The 20,467-nt window shown below is 36.9% G+C and overlaps 1 protein-coding gene across 1 annotated transcript in view; it reads right to left on the bottom strand.

Annotated features, from left to right (window-relative positions):
* Positions 1 to 662: 662 nt before the first annotated feature.
* RBPJ (recombination signal binding protein for immunoglobulin kappa J region) overlaps positions 663 to 20,467 on the bottom strand; it is a 25,362-nt gene continuing 5,557 nt past the window's right edge. Inside the window, exons 3-10 of the mRNA XM_010137885.1 lie at positions 13,229 to 13,394; positions 12,020 to 12,194; positions 10,433 to 10,570; positions 10,109 to 10,221; positions 7,742 to 7,882; positions 2,806 to 2,961; positions 1,996 to 2,099; positions 663 to 1,193 (exon numbers count right to left, since the gene is read on the bottom strand). Coding sequence (XP_010136187.1) covers positions 878 to 1,193; positions 1,996 to 2,099; positions 2,806 to 2,961; positions 7,742 to 7,882; positions 10,109 to 10,221; positions 10,433 to 10,570; positions 12,020 to 12,194; positions 13,229 to 13,394 — 1,309 coding nt within the window. The 3' untranslated portion in view covers positions 663 to 877. The remainder of the gene's footprint in view (positions 1,194 to 1,995; positions 2,100 to 2,805; positions 2,962 to 7,741; positions 7,883 to 10,108; positions 10,222 to 10,432; positions 10,571 to 12,019; positions 12,195 to 13,228; positions 13,395 to 20,467) is intronic.

Below are 20,467 nucleotides of genomic sequence, written 5' to 3' on the forward strand. Positions count from 1 at the left end.
AACGTATGCCTGTGACATGAACAATCATTAATGACTGCTTGAGATGCCACTTAAAAAAAACCTCACGTAATGTTAGAACCTCATGAATTATCACTATAAATACATATTTTAAAAAGGAAAACAGAAATAACTATTAACAATGACTGAAAACAGAGCACTAAAGTTAACATACATTGCATGTATTGCAGGCAAGGCAGAGGCATTTTTTAAAGCTTTTGCACAGACTTCATATAATCTTAAAAAAAATATGCTGGCCTTTACAAGGTTCTACTTGCTGAAATAAAAACAATTTCAGTTCATAAAAAGTCACAAGACTTCAGTTTAAAAAAAGGAACAGTTCCAGCCACAGACCAAAAATATATATATATTTTTTTAAAACTGGAAGAGTATGGTAATTAGATTATACAAGCATGGTCAGGCTTGGAACCTGAATATACTTCAGAGCAAAAGCTCAGAGGAAAAAAAAATATAAACTATTTGGTAACAAAAGTGTACTATATGTTGTGATACAAAAAAGGTATGGTGAAAATGTACCTTTTATACTAAAGCTTATACAAGTTCCTTGGTCCATAAAAACTATGTTGTGTTCATGTTTTCTAGTTTGCTCAACATGTATCCCAGCCACATTTTTTTGTTTCTTGCCCATTAAAAAAAAAAACCAGCTGAAAAATAGATTTTCAAGAAAGTTCTTATGTTTCGGATGTATTTTTTTTTTTTTATTGTGGCTTCTATATTTAAGATCAGCACTTGCAGGTAACAAGGTTCAAATAACATCACCTAAAATGGAAAGGTGTTTTCCCATGAAACCACAAAAATTGTTCAGTTCTCTTGAATGTAGCACTTAAAAGTCAGTTCAAGTCCAAACAAACAACAGTAGTTAGGAAACTACAGTTGCTGTAGATGATGTGACATTGGTTGGATTTGTGCTGACATTTGTGTAACTTCCCTCGCTGTTTGTATTTGTTTCACTGGAAGCCACAAGGCTTGAGTTGGCTCTGAGGATTGCTCCAGCAGCACTGCAGTGTGGTCGTGGCCCTGGTTCCGGTGTGTATGTAAAGGTAAGGCTGGTGGAATAAATTATGCCATCGTTACGGACCAAAGTTACTGGAACCTGGACTGGCTGACGGACCCACCTCCAACCCTCTCGAAATGCAGAAATGTCTGGAACAACACATAGCATGCTCTCGGCACATCTGAAAAACAGAAGAGTCAATGGAGCGTAATAAAACTTAAGCTTAAAGAACAAAATAAAACAGAACAGAATAGTTCAGTTGGAAGGGACCTACAATGATCATCTAGTCTAACTGCCTGATCAATTCAGGGCTGACCAAAAGTTAAAGCATATTATTAAAGATATTGTTCAAATGCCTCTTAAACACGGACACACTTGGGACATCGGCCACCTCTCTAGGGCCCCTATTCAAGCATTTGACCACTCTTCTGGTAAAGAACTGCTTCCTAATGTCCAGTCTGAACCTCCCCTGACACAGCTTTGAACCATTCCCATGTGTCCTGGCACCTGAGACCAGGAAGAAGAGAAAGCGTCTTCCTTCCCCTCCTCAGAAAACTATTGAGCAAGATCACCCCTCAGCCGCCTATTCTCCAAGCTAGGTAAGTCTCAAAGTCTGCAGCTTCTCCTCATGAGATATTCTTTCCATCCCTTCACCAGCTTTGTTGCCCTCCTGTGGAAGTATTCAAGTAACTGAAAATCCTTCTTAAACTCTGGGCCCTAAACTGCTCACAGTACTTAACATGAGGCTGCACCAATACTAAAATGCAGCAAGGTAATCACCTCTTTTGACCAGCTGGATGCAGTTAGCCCTCTCGGCTGTCAGGGCACACTGCTGACTCATACTGAGCCTGCTGTCAGCCAGCACTCCCAGATCCCTTTCTGCAGGGCAGAACATATACACTTGAGTGAATACACATGAATATACACTCTTCAAACCATCCAGTAAAATGTAATCACTATAAAAGTAGTAGGAAATACTGTACCTGTACATTGTTTCAGCTTCCACATCCCCAAACCAGACACGTAAATTTGGAGTGAAGTTCTGTCCTGTAAGTTCCAACATTGCTACATCCCCACCACCATTCAACTGGAAAGGGAGTAAATAGAAACAAGAAGAAAATCCACAAAACCACATTTATTAATAAAAACAAACACACACAGCCCCCCAGCAAAAAAACACCCCCACAACACAAAAAAATAATTTACATGTGTACGAGAACCGAAAGCAGTGCTGTTTCTATCAGCTGGATAAAACTGAAATAAATACACCTACACACTGTACTGTAAAGAAGCAACACATCTAAAAGATACTGCCAATTAATTTGATATCCTGAAAGAAGTTTTGATAGTGGGCGCTTCAAATAGAAGTCAACAAGGCTTTGAAAACAAAGAACAAGAATGAGCTAGAACTTAGTTTTTCCACAGCAGAACGCTGATTTTCCTAATAAGATTTCAGTCTGGCTCTCTTTGATCTATAATCAGCTGTTTTAAGAGCGAAAAGCAGTTTCTAAATAATCAAACAGAAGTGGAAGTTCTGAAGATAACGCTACCATAGCATTTTAAGAAATAAAACTCTTAATGTATAGGGCAATATTACTATTATTCCTGTGATGGATAGACTCATGTCTTCTGAAATGTAGGTAAGAAAAATTAATGCAACATAAAATAAATCTCCTCTTTACAAAGCTAGTAGGAAGGTTTTCTTACAGTATTCTCCAAAGGTACCATGAAGGTTAAATCAGTATGACAAAAATAATCTCACATAAAAGAGTTTATAAAAAAAATAAACTTACTTGAAGACTTTCTACAACAGGCACAGGTGTCACTGGAGCATGAACCGGTCCCATCCCCTCATAAAATGTGTACTCTGCTTTATCTGTGCTAATGATTGTCCAAGAAGCTCCATCATTAATCATTTCTTTATTTGGTTCTTTTGGGCATGGAGTGGCCTTAGGAAGGAAAAAAAAAAACCCCACCATGTTTTAATTCTGATCTATAAACTCATTTGCCAAGTCACTTGGCTAAAAACCAAACTCAGCCAGTAACAATGCCTATTATTTCAAAAACACGTTTCCTTATGTTTTTCCTCTAACAAAATGACCTGAAGAAACAGTCATATATTTCAGCGAAACTAGTAGAAAACTAAAACCTGTGAGAGCACTGTAACTCTCACCTATGACACTGTTACCTCTGCAACCTTCTATTTATTATTGGGTTTTATTTTAGTTCAGTCTTCAAGGTTTTAATGATATCCAGTAGCCATTGATAAACAAGCTACAGCAACTAGATCTTGTTTTATTAATGCAAAGTGACTAAAAAAAGCTAGAGAGTGAAACGGAATGCTTTTCATTAGTTATGATTTACATCTGGCTAAGTTTTTTTTTTTATAGAGTTCCTCACCATCCACAAAATGATGAAAACCAGAAGCATATATTTCAGTATTTGTGCAAAGACACGGGAGAGAAGCTGAAATTAAAACCTTGAAATTAGTCAGAAACTTTTACTGTCTCCTTGTAAATATTACTAAATGTTGCTAAATTAGTATATACATATATACCTAGGTAGAAAGTAACACTGCCAAGTATTTTTTTACAGCAAGAAAAATCCTCTCTGAACAATTCCATCACCTAGCAATCAATAAAGAAACTGTGTACCGATTAAACATCAGCACAGAAAAAAAAAACGGACTCAAAAATTCCAATTTTAATATCTAAGTTCTATATTCTTCCATTAAGCTTTAGGAATATCTAGGTATGAAAGCATTACCTTCAACCTACAAAACTTCGATTAGCACAAATTTATCCATTCAGATATAAGGAAGTTGAGAGGAAAGCTGCATTCTCATGTGAACTCTTCATTCTGATATGATCACGTAAAAATTGCACTGAAAACAGCTTGCAAGGGAAGTGCACAAGGATAGTAACTGCAGATCTTACCAAGCTCAAGACCCAACTGATATTTTTATTAGAAAAATATGGAGCTTCTAATTTACTAGCCCAACTGCAAAAGAGGAACTGTTGTGCACTACTGCAATACATGACATTTTCCTACATTTGACCAGAATTCCTGTTTGCGTGGACTTCAACTCATGACATCAACACGGACATCAAAAATTAATGACCCTGTACAAGATCCTTAACTGGCTGCTTCAAATCTGCTAAACCCCTGGCACAAAGTGGAAGGTAAATGCCACAGAATTTGTTCTGGAAGTCCTGCTGTGTCAAGAATCATTTCAGAAACACATTACTACTCCTGTCACAGAAATCCTTGAAAGATTTTGATTTCTGTTCTAGGGAAGCATTCTTCCTTATCACTTCCAAATACAGCAGTTTACCTCCAGGTACTTTTCCCCCATCTCTGTCCTTTCCTTTTATAACGAAACTTTCTCAACAGGTGGCACAGGAAGATTGAAATGCCTTAACACCATGCTTAGTACCTCGTGTACTGAGTGGCTTCATAAGGAGACAGGATGGGAAACAATTACATAACATTAAGGAATAAAGGACAGAATTCCCCATGAACAGGTAAACACAACAAGGACACAGACAAAACAGATGCAAGAGATATAAAATATATGGATTTTAATAAAACAAATAACTCCACTAACACCCCCCCCAAAAACCCTCAAAAAACAATAAAGGATAAAGAAATGAAATTATAATGGATTAGAAAAAGTTGTGGGGTGTTTTTTTCAACAGAAAACTAATTAAAGGAAAACAAAAAGTCATTCTCCTTCCAAAATGCACTGAAGTCAATGGTGCAGTCCCCTCCTTAAGACTGGTGTTGTGATTAGTTTTATTCAATATCCTCACCAGTGTGCTGGTAAAGTCAAATTCTCAGACTTCTGCATGATCCTAAGTTTTTCAGGTAGTTAAATGCTGTTACAATTGCAAGGATTTCATAACATCGAAATAAACAGAAAGGGCACAAAGGTGGTGATGAGCCTCAACTCAGATAAAAGCTAAGTTTCTAAAGAAAAATTCTGTAAATAACCACAAAATAATGAACCTGGAAATAGTACTTAAAACTCAGTACCCTGGAGTCACCATTGCCAGTTTTCTGAAATCACCACCTCGATATGCAAAGGCAGCTGCAAGTTGCAACACTATGTTTGACGCCATAAAAAAAAAATACTGAGAACGAGGCATCAAGTATTATTTGGCCAGTGTATATCCTCTGCTCACCTAATTCTGAAATACTGTGTGCAGTTCTGGACTCCACATCTAAGAAAGCCACAGTGAAGAAGGTACGGAAAGGGCAACTAAAATCACCAAGGAGCTGCTGTCCTTAAGAGAAGAAATTTAAAAGACTGACATTCCAGTTTTGAGAGAAGAAATTAAGATGTTGACAGACGAGGTGAATGCAGAACTGCTGCTCACTAAATCCTACAAAACTGGGGAATCACTCATAGAAACTAGTAAATTCGAAACAAATACAGCAAATGTTCATTACACAGAGGACAGGAAAAATCTGTAACTTTCTGCCTCAGAATACTGTAGAAAAAGAGAGCATCAGCACATTCAAAAGGAATCAAACTGATGGACTACACATTACAAAACAATAGTAAGAGTCAGTGATGAAGCCTTTAACAACCCTTAATACAAGTCTGGTTGCTGGCTGAGTACAACTGCATTGGACTGCATGAAGTGGCCAGGTCTGTTTCCTGTAATCATCATCTCCTGTTGCTGCTGTTATACAAACCATGCTCTGATCCAGTAAGGCATTATTAATATTCTTTCTGTATTCTCCAGGATACATAGACTTCTTTGAAGACAGATCTGGCTGGTACTTCAGCAAGTGAATTTCAAAGTTTTTGAAGGTTCATGCTGACCTGTTGACTTTTTACAGCACCTCTCTACTTTAAGTCTCTAAGGTCTTTATATTGGGCTATCTCCCTTCACCCAAGAGAGACTTTCACCCTAAAGTAAAGTTTGGGCTTTTTTGTTTGGTTTGGGGTGTTTTTTTGGTTTTTTGTTTTTGTTTGGTTTTTCTTTTTTTTTTTTTTTTACAGTGACCACAGTCTGTCTAGACTCCTATTACAGGATCTGCACTCAACTGTAAATGTTAAAGAGCAGGCAGGTGGAAGATGTTACATATGTCTGTTTCTCTGGTCTTGGTCTTCTGGTCCAAAAGAAAAAAAAAAACCAACCAGATAAATAGGGATTTCTCTCCTGCCACTGGTAGAAAGAGTTTGTCTTCCATAGTGATTTTACTTACCAAAGATAACAGCCTGATGTGCAAGTTAACAGATTTTATTCAACAACAGAAGCAGCAGGAAACTACTCCAGTGGAAGAATTCAGAATAGTCGCTTGTAATTTTAGTGGAAAGTTCAGAGCTCTCATCAGATTGGGCTCCATGAGTGCTGCAGAAATGGAAGAGTGATAGGATGCCCTGGTAGTCCCGCAGGCAATTCCAGGATGTTGAACTAAGGCAGCTGTCAGAGAAACCTGAGCTGCTTCTTCATTCATCCCTTCCCATAAAGCACACTGAGAAAGACCAGATAGCAAGGCTGATCCTGAGTTAGAGCAATTGCCATTCCATAGCTTTATTCTTGATGGAGGTCCATTCTCCTTTAGGAAAAAGTATAGCAATAGGTATATCTCTGCTATGTGCTGTTGGTAGAACCAATAGATCTGGTCTCTTCTGAGCCACAAGCTATTAACATTTTCCCTGAAATATGAACAAGGCTTCTCATGTTCTCTTTCCATTGTTCCAATTCAGGATAGAAGTCAACCTAGCCTTTAATAATCCTTCTTGACCCTTCCCTTAAGAGAAATCTAAAAAGTTAGCTTCCCCCTTTCCTACCTCTACCTTTCTTACCCAAGTAGCTACAGCTGGTTTCCCAAGGAAGTCCCAAATCTTTCCTGAGCACAGCCACCTTCCTGCAACAGAGCATTACCTCTCAACACCCTTTGCTATTTGCGCTGTCCTGGATGTTGAAAGAAAAATGACTGTACTTAAGTAGGCCTGAACTTGGTCACAGTCTTGCTACTCTGGTAGGATTTACCATGCTGAAAGTCTGCTAAAAGCATGCTAACATATACGAGACTAAAACCACAATTTGTGAGCATATTGTAGAAGCTGTCAGAACAGTTGTATACTACAGTATTTTTTTTTAACAGCTCTCCCTAGGGGCTCATTCCTGTAACATTTACTCGTGAGGGATATTTTTCTCTACCTGCTAGAGAAACAAATACTCAAAGACGAAGACAGCTACATTCTTTACAGACAAATCAGATTTCTGTGGCTTTACAAATTACTGCGGTCCACTGCCATAGTTGTCTATGTTTATGCTCTTAACAAAGGGCAAGACAGTAAACTCTAAATTCATCATGAACTAAGACTATCAGGAACTGTATCATTTCCTATTCACTGTAATCTAGAAACCAACACACAAGTAGGTGGTGAAACTCCACTGGAATACGTCAACAAGTTAAGCCACAGTACCATGATTGCATGCAGAAGTTCCTAGTGCATTTCCATTTCTTCCACTGGAGAAAACAGAATTTATTGTCTAGACAGACATGGATGAAGGTTATCAGGAAAGAGAAACAGATTTGGGACGGGACAGATAAAGTTTGTTGCTTTCCATCCTCTGTCTTTTCAAAACAAGGTATTAGATCACATTCAAAATCAACTGCAAAACTGGCATTCATACATATTCTGGGAATATTTGGGAAAACCGCAACCACGCTTCTCATCTGTTGAAATAGTTTTAAACGACTCACTTGAAATTGGATTATTCTCTCCTGGGAAAGGCACAAATACATTCTCTCAGTGTCTTTAAGGTAAAATGCACATTTATGGAGCTGCGATACTGGATCATCTGCATCCAATAACGCTGTTTGTTTATCTACTTTTCGAATTATCTGTGAATGAAAATTGTACATATATATATTCAGGTCAATTTCTGCACTTCATTACATTGGAATGACATATGTACTGTTACAGCAAAGGAAGATTGTTTGTTTGTTTTTTAAATTTCCATACCTTCTGTTCGAATACCAACATTAGATTCAAAATTTTCAATGGTTTCCAAACAAGAACATACCATTGAAGTGACACTCAGTACTACATCTTCAATGTGCTGCATGCATCTAGATTTTATCTTTTATGCTATAAGAGTGGGGAAAAAACTTGAGGCTTCAGCAAAATTTACTTTTGTTCTACTTCCTGGTACAAACGAGCAGCAGGTCAGGTATTAACAGACTTTTACAGAACCCCCCACCACTGATGGCATCAACAACATTCAGTGTCAGACTGATTGCTGAACAAGAACGATTGAAAATAAGGGTTTAAAGGTATTGAGATGTTCTTAAGCACAGTTTTGCAAACAAACCAATCATAGCTTATCTTACCAACAGTTGGTCATTAAATATTAAAGACCACTGTAAAGAACAATTATTCCTTACATCTGGCATTTCAGTGAAAAAACATCTCCTAACTTAATTCGGAGCTGTTATACTAATTTATTTTTTAAAATTAAAAAAGTTATTCCCTTACAGACAGTGGAAATCTGTAGCTTGGAATTTTAACTCAACTTCTAGAAAAAAGTTTAATGCCACATCAGCAGAAGCAGCAGCCAGAGTGCTTGAAAATTTCTAAGCCGACAATCAGAAAGCCAACCATGTCCTCTGGGATTTCTAATGATAATAAACGGCATTATTAGCAATGTAAGTTAAGATTAACTTCTTTCTTCAAAGTTCTTTGCATTGCCTTATAAAATGTCTGCAAGTCACCTTTTTATCACATGACTTTCAATCAATCTCATAAGGCAGCATGACAAATGTTCCAAGTAGCAGACAAGCCAAGAACCTTTAGTCTAATTGGGTTTAATCTATTTCCACCTAAAAATAAAGATTCTGGAATCATAAAATGATGGCATCTCCTTTTGGCAGTAAGAAAATATTAACATGAAGTCCACAAATAACGTGAGATCCTCTTATTGAATTTTATGTGCAGTGAACCAGCTCAGTAGTAACCAGGTCTGGATTTTTCTATCAATAATGTGATTTAAAACAACAACAAAAAAAATCTTTTTAAGTGATCATTTTATACTATTTACTCTTAGTAGGCTATCTTCTTTTTTAGCTAAGTTTAATATCGGGAAAGAATTTCTCACTACAATCCTAGTAAAGTAAGTTTGGGAAGGGGAACAAGAACCTGCCTGCAGGGAAGTTTGGTTTTACATTGGTGCATTCTAAAAATTGTTTCTAATTAGAAGTGGCATTTGCATAGCCTTGTATGAAATTCATAATGGGCTGATAAATCACAGTTTCACAGAGGATCTCATATGAAGCATTGTTTATTATAAATCACAAAATTCCACTCAGGCTGGCATTAAATGCATAAAAACAGGAGGGAAAAAAAAATCTGTAATTTTCATTAGATTGTTTCTAAAAACTATTACTGTATATCCAGCAATAAAATATTTTTTTTGGTTCACAAACCATAACTGGTTATAATCAATTTTGTATCTGTGATCAAGACAAAGGTTGAAATTGTCTCCTAGAGGAAAGTTATTCCAAAGGCATTTCCAATGTTCTGTACTTAAGGCAGTCAGTATTAGTATTAATAAATACTAAAAAATGTTCAAAATGCCTTTGCAAACTGATAATGGTATAATTATGTATCCTTAGAAGTACACAGAAGTGCTTTTAGATTTAAATCAGGAGAGCATTTTTAAAGCTGTGTTGAACCCAACAAATGGAACAGTCCTACTGGCTGCAAAGACTTTATTTATCTATTTGATATCAGTATTTAAACCATTTTGCTGCACTGGGACCTATGGTTCTGTTTTTAAAATAGACAGTTCCTTAAGGACAGCTTGCAGATTACCCTACTTTGGCAGGTTTGAAATGTGAAAAATTCCCCATGCTTATTTTACGAGCTGTTCTTCGCTTACAGAATTAATCTGCAGATAATAAAAATATGCTTTTATTAAAACGAATGCCATTTTCCATATAAAACATGTATTACACCAAGGAAACATACAAAGACAAAAATCATAAACGATGCAAACCCAACTATGTTGGGTAATTACACTAAGCAGCCATCTTTGAAGTAATTACAGCATTGAAGATATTAAACTGTACCAGTCTTGGGAGTGCCATGCCAGTAACTGAGCATACAAGTTTGACAGTCTGCCCATAATGAATGTAGCCGTCTCTCACTGTGAATTCTTCTCCTTCCGATTCATCATCATCCACTGCATGAAACAGGAATTTTCACATTATTTGTTTTATCACTGTTTTCCTTGATAAAAGGAATGTTTAACATCACACGATTACACCAAATATACTCACAGTAACAAAACAGATCTGCATATGGACAATTACTATGGAGAAAAAAATGCAGGATTTTTTTTGTGGGGATGGAGGGAAGGAGGTGAAAAAATACATTGCTTCATTTTTACTTACAGAGGTGAATGTAAAATGCTCCCCACTGTTGTGAACTGGCATGGAAATTACCGCCTTCTACGTGCAAATATCTGGTGCTAACTGTTTGGGATCGAAGTCTATTAAATAGTGCCACTTTCGTCCCTGACGCAATACATACTGCAAGGAACACATACAGACTTGAGATTATAAAATTACTTCATTATTACATAGAAAGTAACAAAAAGTCACAAATACAATAAAATTAACTGGTGAATACTGGAAATCCAGAAATAATTCTCAATTACTGGTTAATTTATAAAATATTTATATTTGTGTCAGGACCAAAAATAATCACAAAATTACAAGTGGGATTATATCCATAGTGGCTGTTCTACAGAGGCATGCTAGTTCACAGAATTTTGGCACTTAGCCAAATGGGCCACTGCTTGCTAACTGGAAATGCCTTCTCTTCATAGTTTTTCTAACAACTAACTATTTGAGCAAAAACCTTAATCTAGTGACATATTTAAACAATTTTCAGTGATCATTTAAAGTATATTCAAAGTTAAAAAAAAACTTTCTCTTACAAATCACAATCTATTGAAAGGCAGACAGACATAACTATGTCTAATTGTAACCATGTAACTTGAAATCTTATCAGATCTGAACTTATTCAAGAGAGAGATATGTTCCTCTAAAAAAAAAAAATCAGCTTCTAGCATTTTGCCACCAAAATGGGCATGTTTCTTCTACTTGGTTGATATTTACTTTTGAACAATGTTTGGTTCATATTCACTGTCCATCAAAACTATCTGTCTGCACATAAAGACAGCAGCACATACACTGAGCCCATGGGTGTGAACTGAACAGCAACAGATTGCTTTTACTCATGTGGCAAACTAGCGGCCCCAAGATCCAAATTCCATAGGTGAATGGGTTCCAGCCCAACACAGATGGAAGAGCCTTTTAAAGCACTAGTGAAGAGAGAGAGAGAAAACAAACAGAAAAGGGTATCTCTTGAGGTGCTCCAGTGGAATGCAGGCAAAAACTTTGGAGGAAAAGCAAAAATGCTCCCAATTACACAATGGCACCAGAGATAGCTTTAGTGGACAAAACACAGTAAGCAAATAAATCTGGGCGAAATATCACCACACAGATTACTTAATCAATTACTTAAAAGGAACCATGCAAAACAAACTAAAAGTAAAACCCACATGAAAACGTAATGAGACAATTAGAAGGCGGCTGTGATGTTTCGAAGTGCCATTTGGATAACACGTTGCTACTTATCACAATCTGAAAGCTGGCTCTGATACGGATGAAAACACCCTAAGCACCAGATCATGGCAGCTTAAGAGACCCTACAGCTTATAAAGCTGAGGTAGAGCATTCTTTATACATTTGTCTGCAAGGATTCATGTCTCAGAATAAACATATTTAGTAAATATAAAGGGTCCACCAAAAATTAATTGTGACTGTGAAAAACTCAGTGTAAATTATCTATAGTGGAATATTGTAAAATTTCATTGTTATTTACTTTGTAGTCAGACTTCAGAATACATAAGAGAAAATTAGTAGGAAGCAAAATGAATTACTCTATAAAGAAAAGAAATGTAAAACACTTACAGTCTGCATTTTTCAGTGACTGTTTCTTTTTAGAAGGTTTGGAGATGACTTTGATCCGTTTACTGAGGAACACACCGATGTCATCACTATTGCCATAGAACATTTTTACTGATAACATGAAGTGCTTTCTCTTGTCTGAGTCTGATATGTATAATGTTTTGGCAGTGCAATAATTCTGTAGGTGAAAACATACCTCTATTTTTCTTTCAAGTCAACACAGTTCCAGTAACTCTCTATCTAATTATGAACAGAATAGGAAAACTGATGCAATAGTTTCTAAAACAGACCAGAAACTGCTTTTTTCCATCTCTTCCATATGGATATCTTTTATGATTACTGCTTAGCTCTGTGAAGTTTAGTATCTGACATTAGGTCTTTCTAAAGACGCTTACTAGGACCAGAAAACAGATTATTGACTCCAGCTGTATCAAAGATACCTTGAGTGGTTAAGAGCACTACCAAAAATTACATTAGAGTAGAGCTATACAGGCAGTACGCTGGGCATATACAAGAGGCTGCCTGCGCAGAAAACGCATTGAGCCAAACTTTTCTTGAAAGGATGAGAGATGATTTGGTTTCGAAACACTATAAAGTTACTTTTAACTAAGTGTTTACACTAGGTGACAATAGGAACTTAAAATGAAACACTGCTTAAAAAAATCAACCAGCTAAAATGAGCACTCGTGTCCTGCCAGTTCTATTCCAACTAAGTCATCACAAATGTATTTTAAAAAAGTTGTAGCAATTTATATCACTGTAGAAAAAATAATCTACTAAATATAATAAGATGCTATTTTAATCACATTTTTATGCAAAGGGACTTAAAGACTACTTCTAGCAGCAGATATTGTTCAGATAGTTCCTTGATGAGATTATCCATTTATGTAAACCAGGCAGAGGGACAGAGCGTGGGCCAGAAACCTTACTTCAGTTAACCACTGATGCCTACCAAATAACCTAACAGTTTACTGACACTGAATCAACAATCTACAAATGAAACATTACTACCTTGCTACGACCCCTTGAATCAAATCCACCTATTCACTTGTCTGACATATTTTTGAGGGATTTTTTTTTAAACCACTTCTGTAATAAACTGCCACAGTGTTACAAAAATTACCAAAAATAAGCAAGGGTATATGGAAATATGGACCACGTAGCTGTAATATCCTTTGTAGTAATTTGAGTGGTTTATCACAATTCTTCTACCTTTCCCTCCAAGTTCAGCTGCTGCATTTCTTGGTCACTATTTCCTATTCCAATGAAGGCGCAAGGTTGTGACTCTTGCTCAGTGCATCCATCTCTTTCCATTTGCTCTTTTTTTTTCTTCCATCCACTGCCCATAAGATACACACATGGAGGAGGACAAAAGAACCTGAAAATGAAAAATGCATTATGAGATTACACACAGCTTTCAAGGAAATACTTGAGACAGAAACTGTTGTATACCAAAAGCTTTCTCAGCCCATTCACAGTTTGCATTTGCGTTACACATGCACTCCCTTCATTTGTCTTGAACATTTTCTAAAACGAAAAATCAAAAAGAAGAGAAAAACCAAGGAAAATCAGCATTAGATGCACTAAGTATCTTTCCAGTTCAATACATGACAGGTAATAGTCTGCACCTCTGTAAAACAAAAATGCTGTCTACCCTTACAAAGAAGATCTTCTCAAAGAAAGTAAAAAAGCCTTGAAAGCAATGACAGTGTTTTGCTTTTGCAGGTGTTTAACAGGATTAATACACAGAAAATAGTTCCACAAACTAATTTAATGGACAATTGTTGACTATGATTCCTAAACACTTAATGTTTCATCATTAGCAAGAAGGGAGCCTGTTCAAGCTTAAATTTTTTTCAGTTTTTAAATGGAATAGATGATTTTATATCTTCTTCAGTAACTCTAAAAGTTGTGATCTAGTCTTTAGCAGCACTGACTGAAATCAGCCTAGATGCTACTTTCAGCAACATGTTCAAAATTAAATGCAGCATTATAATACAACGTATTGGGTCTTGAAGTTTCTGCAGATTGTTAAAACAAATGCTAATCACTTTTGGTTCTAGTTTAGCCACAGCTGCTGTGTTTTTATCATCATTTAGTTAAGGTGAGAATTAAAAAAGCAGAATGAGTACATCCAGCTTTGAGATGAGGAGGCATGAAGGGAGATGATACTGATTAAGAATACATATAAATAAATGCAACAATTTTTAATTATTTCGGTTAATGCAGTTGCTCTTTGTTAGAGAAAAAAAGAACCAAATTTTAAGTTTTACTGCAATTCAAAATGTCTCAGTGGTCACGATAATGCACAAAAAATTACCCCCTGCAGGCGGAAAAAAAAAATTTTAGTTACTATCTTGCCAGTAAATGCACAGGGAGAATGTTTCATTTAATGTTGGTCTTTTAAAAACACAACAAAACATATAATATACCAATATACATACAGCTTAAGTATCTATGAACATCTTTCAAAAGTATCATGCTCTGGTTTGAAAAAAAGACCACCTACAAAAGAGAATTTGTAGAAAGTAGCTCACTATGTGACATCAAAAGATTTACATGTTTGAGAAGCCCATTAAATTAATTTGTGAAACTGCTCCTACAGACTGATTTTTTTAATTTAGTAATTCTAAACAAATAGAAACAAATGCTCTATTTTCTCCTTTATGATAAACCATTTCAGCAAAGATATATAACAATTATTTGCTCCTTTTATTGCCTTCTCCCTGTTTTGAAGCATAGAAATTTTTATAAATATGGAATTAGGAATTAACAGAAAGCTACTTGTAGAAGCAAACTATTCAAAGTTTAACAGCTAATGTCTTTTCATGTATTTATTACATCAGTTTTAACTACTTGCAATTTATTCTTTGAGGTCATTATGGGTCATATGAAGGCTCTGGAAATTTTTTTTTCCATTTGAAAATGCAGAACACGGAGAACCAAGGCAACAGATAGAAACTGGACAATTTGCAAAGCAGATGTTTCCTGATGGAACTGTCAGCATGAGAAACTACACAATGAACTACCACAAAAATATAATTTAACACTTTCCCCAGTAGCAGCACAAGAGAATACTTCCACTAGCCCATCCATGAATCATAAAGCTGAAAGTTATATTTATCTGACATTAGAACAGGTTATTGTAACTTCATTGCTGTAAGAAGAAGTTCTGAAATTTGAAAACCACCATGACAGAGTAACCATTAATAAATGTTATTAAACACTGTGTATCCCCTTTTTGCTTGCTATTACGCCTTTTGCTTCTATCTTCTGCTGCCTGACCATTGTCCCAGCTTTCTTCATGAAGATGCTGACTGATGCATTAGAGGTATATTTAAGAATATAATGAGTTCCTGTTGCAGACCAATTAAACCTTCTCCTTCCTACTACAAATTTTTGATCACAAAACCAGGAATGTATTTCCTACTTTTCAACTGCATTTATTTCGAACAACACAGATGACATGATTTAATTTCCTTCAAATGTTTCTATAACCGAAAGAAAAAATGATCCTAAAAAGACTTATGCTTGTGACGGAGTCAGTACAGTGACAGTGGTCAAGTTCATAAAATTCATATTAAAATATAAAGTGGGTATTTACTTTCTACATGACCAATCTGCCCTCTATCACCCCAAATCTAGATGGAAACATTGTAATATTGTTAAAAATCTGTTCTGAGATTTTTAACTGGTTGCTACAAGTTTCAACACATTTTAGGAAAACAGAGAACCAAAACAAAGCAAGAAATAACAGCTTTAGCATTACACTGAGAACACTGAGTAGACAACTGCAATTGCATATAGAGACACACACAGATATATATACATATGTGGGTGGGAAGGAAGCAAGAGGATAAGAAAGAGTCACATTTTCGTAAGACTGGCAGAGGGTCAAGTGAGGGCAATGATCATACCCAAGTACTGTTAGGAGGCCTACTCTACTTTGCCATCCCAGACAGGGAAAACATCTCTGTGGTCCTCTGTGAATAATGGTTTTCGTATGGGGGTTATGATCTAACTCCAAGGTTAGGAAATGCAGTTTTGGGGGAAGAAACTTCAAGTGACAGATGCATTTATTCAAGAGTTGATCTCCTGCAAACAAATTCAGGTTTGTCAGAAAAAGCACACAACATATTCAGTCAGCTTCTGAATTTTCAAACTCAAATTACAGTACAAGACTCTTCCTTAACAATTATAACCTACTTCCAATGAAGAAATTACAGACTCAAAATTAATATCAAACTTTATTAATGGAGCAAGGTTTTGGAAAAAAGAAACCAAACCCCTTACATTTCAAGTAGGTATTGCGCAGTAAAGCAAACACCACACATTTACTCTTTAGCATCTATCCTACTGGCCAGAACAAAAGAAAAAAGATTCCAAGCTTTTTTCCTACCCATTTTCATCTGAACTTTATTCTTAACCAAGTCCATTCTTAACCATGGCCACTAGATGGCAATGAAGACCTGTAAGAAACAAGTTTTAACCCACTGATGGGGAGAAAACAAGCCTCGACAATTAAAGTACTCTTTAAATTGGAACACAGAGAAAAACCTTGTAAAACTATGACGTACTGAACAAAGAAAGAAAGTTTTGAAGCCGAGACAATTTTAAGTTTGGTTAAAACTACCAAACGAGAAGAGTCTGGACATTCACAATTTGCATGGCTTTTCTTATGTGTCAGCCTCTTATTCACTCTTCAGTTATAGACAAGTACAGTCTCAGGGCTTTTTACTTTATATTTACAATCCCAGGCACTCAAGTATAGAAGAGAATAACCATAAATTTTCTACCCCATATAATGTAAGTAAACCATGAGTATCCTCATATTTCTAATTTTAACAGAGGATTAAAGAAAGTGTCTTTTGATATGTATAAAATAACCACTGGAAACAGGTTCTCTCATTAAAACATTTCTCATGTAAACAGGAATGTAAATATTTCTGTGAGAGGCTGGTTTTCAGATAACTATAAAGAGGAAAAGAATAAAAGAAAAGCAGCTCCCCAAAATAACTAAAGTAATATAGGTAATTTCCAGTATTACTGATGTACTGAAATAAGGTAGGACAATGTTTAGTGGAACAAATGAAAATACTCTTCCTTCGACCTTTGATTTAAAGGGCCAACCTGTCTTTTTTCTTTAACCACAAAACTAAAGTAAGACTGAGTAGGAGGTAAAAATTCTTCTGAAGTATTAATCTGACCTATAGTAAAAAAAATTATGTTGGAGGGAAAGGGAGCTGTGTCTGGTTCTTCTGAGCTTGTTCAGACTTTTCAGTACAAGTAGTAATGGTGGAAAGTCATGTAGGATGTAATTTCCTCACTAGATTTGTAAGATATTCTGCTCATACCTCTTCTCTATGCCATGAGCAGACTGGCAATTTCTTGCTGAATAAGCAGTAAAACAACACAGGACATTCTTCTGTGAGGTAAACATCAAGAACTTGATCTTTTTAAAAAACACATGAGATCTGTTCGGGATCAGGTCTGTGAGCTCTTTCACTACAGCAAGTATAACAACCAGGAATGTCTGTCCTGGACAAAACCTATTCCACACTTGTTAGAGCTGCACGATGAGAAGCAGAGTCAGTGTTTCCCACTAGCTGATAAAAAGCATAGTCACTGAACCAGGACAACATTTTGGGATACCAGGTCTCTGTAAATACTTCGTGTATTTCACATATCTCTACAACATTTTGTTGTGGATTCCTACTTTCTCAGAACAGGCTTTCTATAATGCCTGTCCTACGCATCTTCCAAGTATTTGTAACCAATGTAATTAAAACAATGGCCAGCTTTAAAAGAAGCGAACATGGGGACTGATACTAGCCAGGAGAGGTCAGACAATCAATCTCCAGAAAGTAAAGGGTGCCCTCTTACACTATAATTTCATGGGCTGCTCAAGCGAGTAAAGACCAACCTCATGTTAGATTCCAGCATCAGTAACTCACTCAGCACAGCAAACAGAAACAAGCTGTTACTCATCTGTTCTGACAGATCTGTTCCACTAGACTAACTGGAAACTGAACATTTTTCCACGGCAAGAAAACCAAGCTGAGATTTGTCTAAGGATGCTCCCCTTTATTCCAAATGACTTTAAGGGAAGAACAAGATAATTTTTAAGTTTCTGTGTCTTGACTGCAACAACAGAAAATGGAGTAGGTTGAGTCTTTGGCACCACCTGAAATACTGTTTTACACCAGAATCACCAAAGGAGAGAGTAATATTCCTTCAGCCCCTTCAGTCAATTCAGGCCAATCAATACAGAAAAAATCTGATACTTGAAGTACAGAAGCTACACTAACTGAACTTGCCAGGAAACAAGGGGTGGAAAGTAAAACAAAAACAGCTCATGTCATTGCTACCTAGTTCTGGTTCACTCAACGCTCATTTCAGACCACTGGCTTCTGTTTATAGAAATTTGCCTTTTATAAATCATCCAGGTCAACTCTGTGTTCATATTACAGAAGTCGTTGCCTTCACATCTACCAGCTAGTTTTCTTCATGTTCAGGGTCACAGTAGCAGGGAAGTTTTTCCTTTGTACGTGTTGGTCAATTCTGAATCGGTCAAGGCAGGAGGTGTGTTTGTCAATTACCTGCATTGCTCTGAACCCTCCAGGACTCCTATTCTTGGCAGGCCCCAGCCACCCCGTGCCCGGGTCTGTGATGTCCAGAGGTAGAGCAGCGACTCTTTCACAGGCACCCCCTTGCCGTGGGGAAGGAGCTTGCGTGCCCTTGTGAGGTTGAGAGCTGTGCTGGTGGTGGCATGTGCCTCCAGTGGGGTCTTCCAAGCCAGATAGGTCTCAACTGAAGGGTCAGACAAAGTGTGTCCATGGGCAGGATGGGCTCACTAGCCTTTGGGCAGCCATCCTAGGAGAAGGACAACTCTGACTCCAAACCCGGGCAGATGGAGCTCGTTTAGCCCTGTAAGCCCATCCATCTAAGAGAAGGATACTCTAACCAAACCTACGACCTGAGGACTTTGCTGTCACCGTCCAAGCTCGCTAGGCCCTGGCAGATGAACCCCAGGTGTAAAGGGTGGAGCCAGTTCCGCGCATGCTGTGCCTCACCTAAAAAAATCCACCGCACAGGCCCAAAGGGTGCACTCATCGCTTGTAGTGAACGTGGGAAAAGCCATTCCCAGATCTTCGTTCGTGAAGCCAAGCCATGATGATTGCTCTGAGCAAGAAACTAGGCAGCAGTCTTCCCTTCTTCTTAGAAGCTGACAGAACTAACAACATCTAATAAAGAACTCAATACAACATCAAACAAATGAAAAATTATCAGGTGCTACAGTGCTAAGGATGTAGAAGTGGAGCCATGGGGTAAGGCCTCGAAAAGGCTATTCTGTCAGTAAGAACATCAGCCAAAGAGCAGGCACACTCAGTTCAGTGAAGTGTTTGAGCAGAAATTACAGGAGCTCCTTTACTCACAGCCGTAAAACAAGATGCAGCTAAACCATTCTCAGGCTAATCAGCGGTGATGTTTAAACTCAGAACAGCATGTAATCCACAAATACCAATCTGGCCCACAGTCTTTGAAGAACTAGGTCTTGGAATCCAAAGCACTTCAGTCCTTTAAGCTGTTCAGACTCTGAAGAGAGAGGTCTCAGTGAATGGTAAATATGGAAAAAATTCAAGAAGCCCAGGCCAAACACCCACACTCATCAGGACTAAACACCTGAGTCTCTAACCAGTTGAATGCCCTGAAAGACGACAGCTATCCAACAGAAAACATTAGGCAAAAATTCTTAAATTCAACTGAAGTTCAACACTGAGCTTCTTATGTCCTGGCTCCTTTGTTAAACTAAACAATGTTAACTTTGGGAAGAGCAAGGCTAATAAGAAGAGTCCATTAAAAAGAAGACATAAGCCTCCTTTCAGCAACATAATTTAGTGACAAGTATCAAGAGCACTCTCAAATTAGAGATCTGTGCTGTCTACAGTTAATTTTCAGCAGAGTATGTCACCATCTACTAAACCTCATCAAAAGACAGAAAGGTAGCTATTGTGCAAACATTCTAATTGTGCCATACGAAGTTTATTAATGATAGGTATTTCCCATGGTGTCATAACAAACACAGTTTAAAGACTGGAGCAAAAGGTGGAAGTTTGTTTAGGTTTTTGGGGGTTCTACATTTACTTGAAAGACATTAAATTTAAGAAATAATTCTGTTTCTAACTTGAATTCTTACTTACAAAGATAGTAAAATTTAACTTACTCTTCACGGATCAAAAATTAACCAGATTATATCCATGCCATTATGAAGTCCTATGGAAACCCATGGATTTATGCATAAAAACATGCATGAAATAGGTTTCTGTCTATAAAGCAGATGTACACAAAACAACTCACTTCAGAAATGGTATTTAATACAAAAATGGTGAAAACTTGATTAACTAGTTGCATAAAGAAGTCTTAAATCTTGACTAATTTCGCTCGGTTCAG

This window comes from Buceros rhinoceros, unplaced genomic scaffold (genome assembly GCF_000710305.1).
Source record: "Buceros rhinoceros silvestris isolate BGI_N320 unplaced genomic scaffold, ASM71030v1 scaffold1286, whole genome shotgun sequence".
Taxonomy (NCBI): Eukaryota; Metazoa; Chordata; class Aves; order Bucerotiformes; family Bucerotidae; genus Buceros; species Buceros rhinoceros.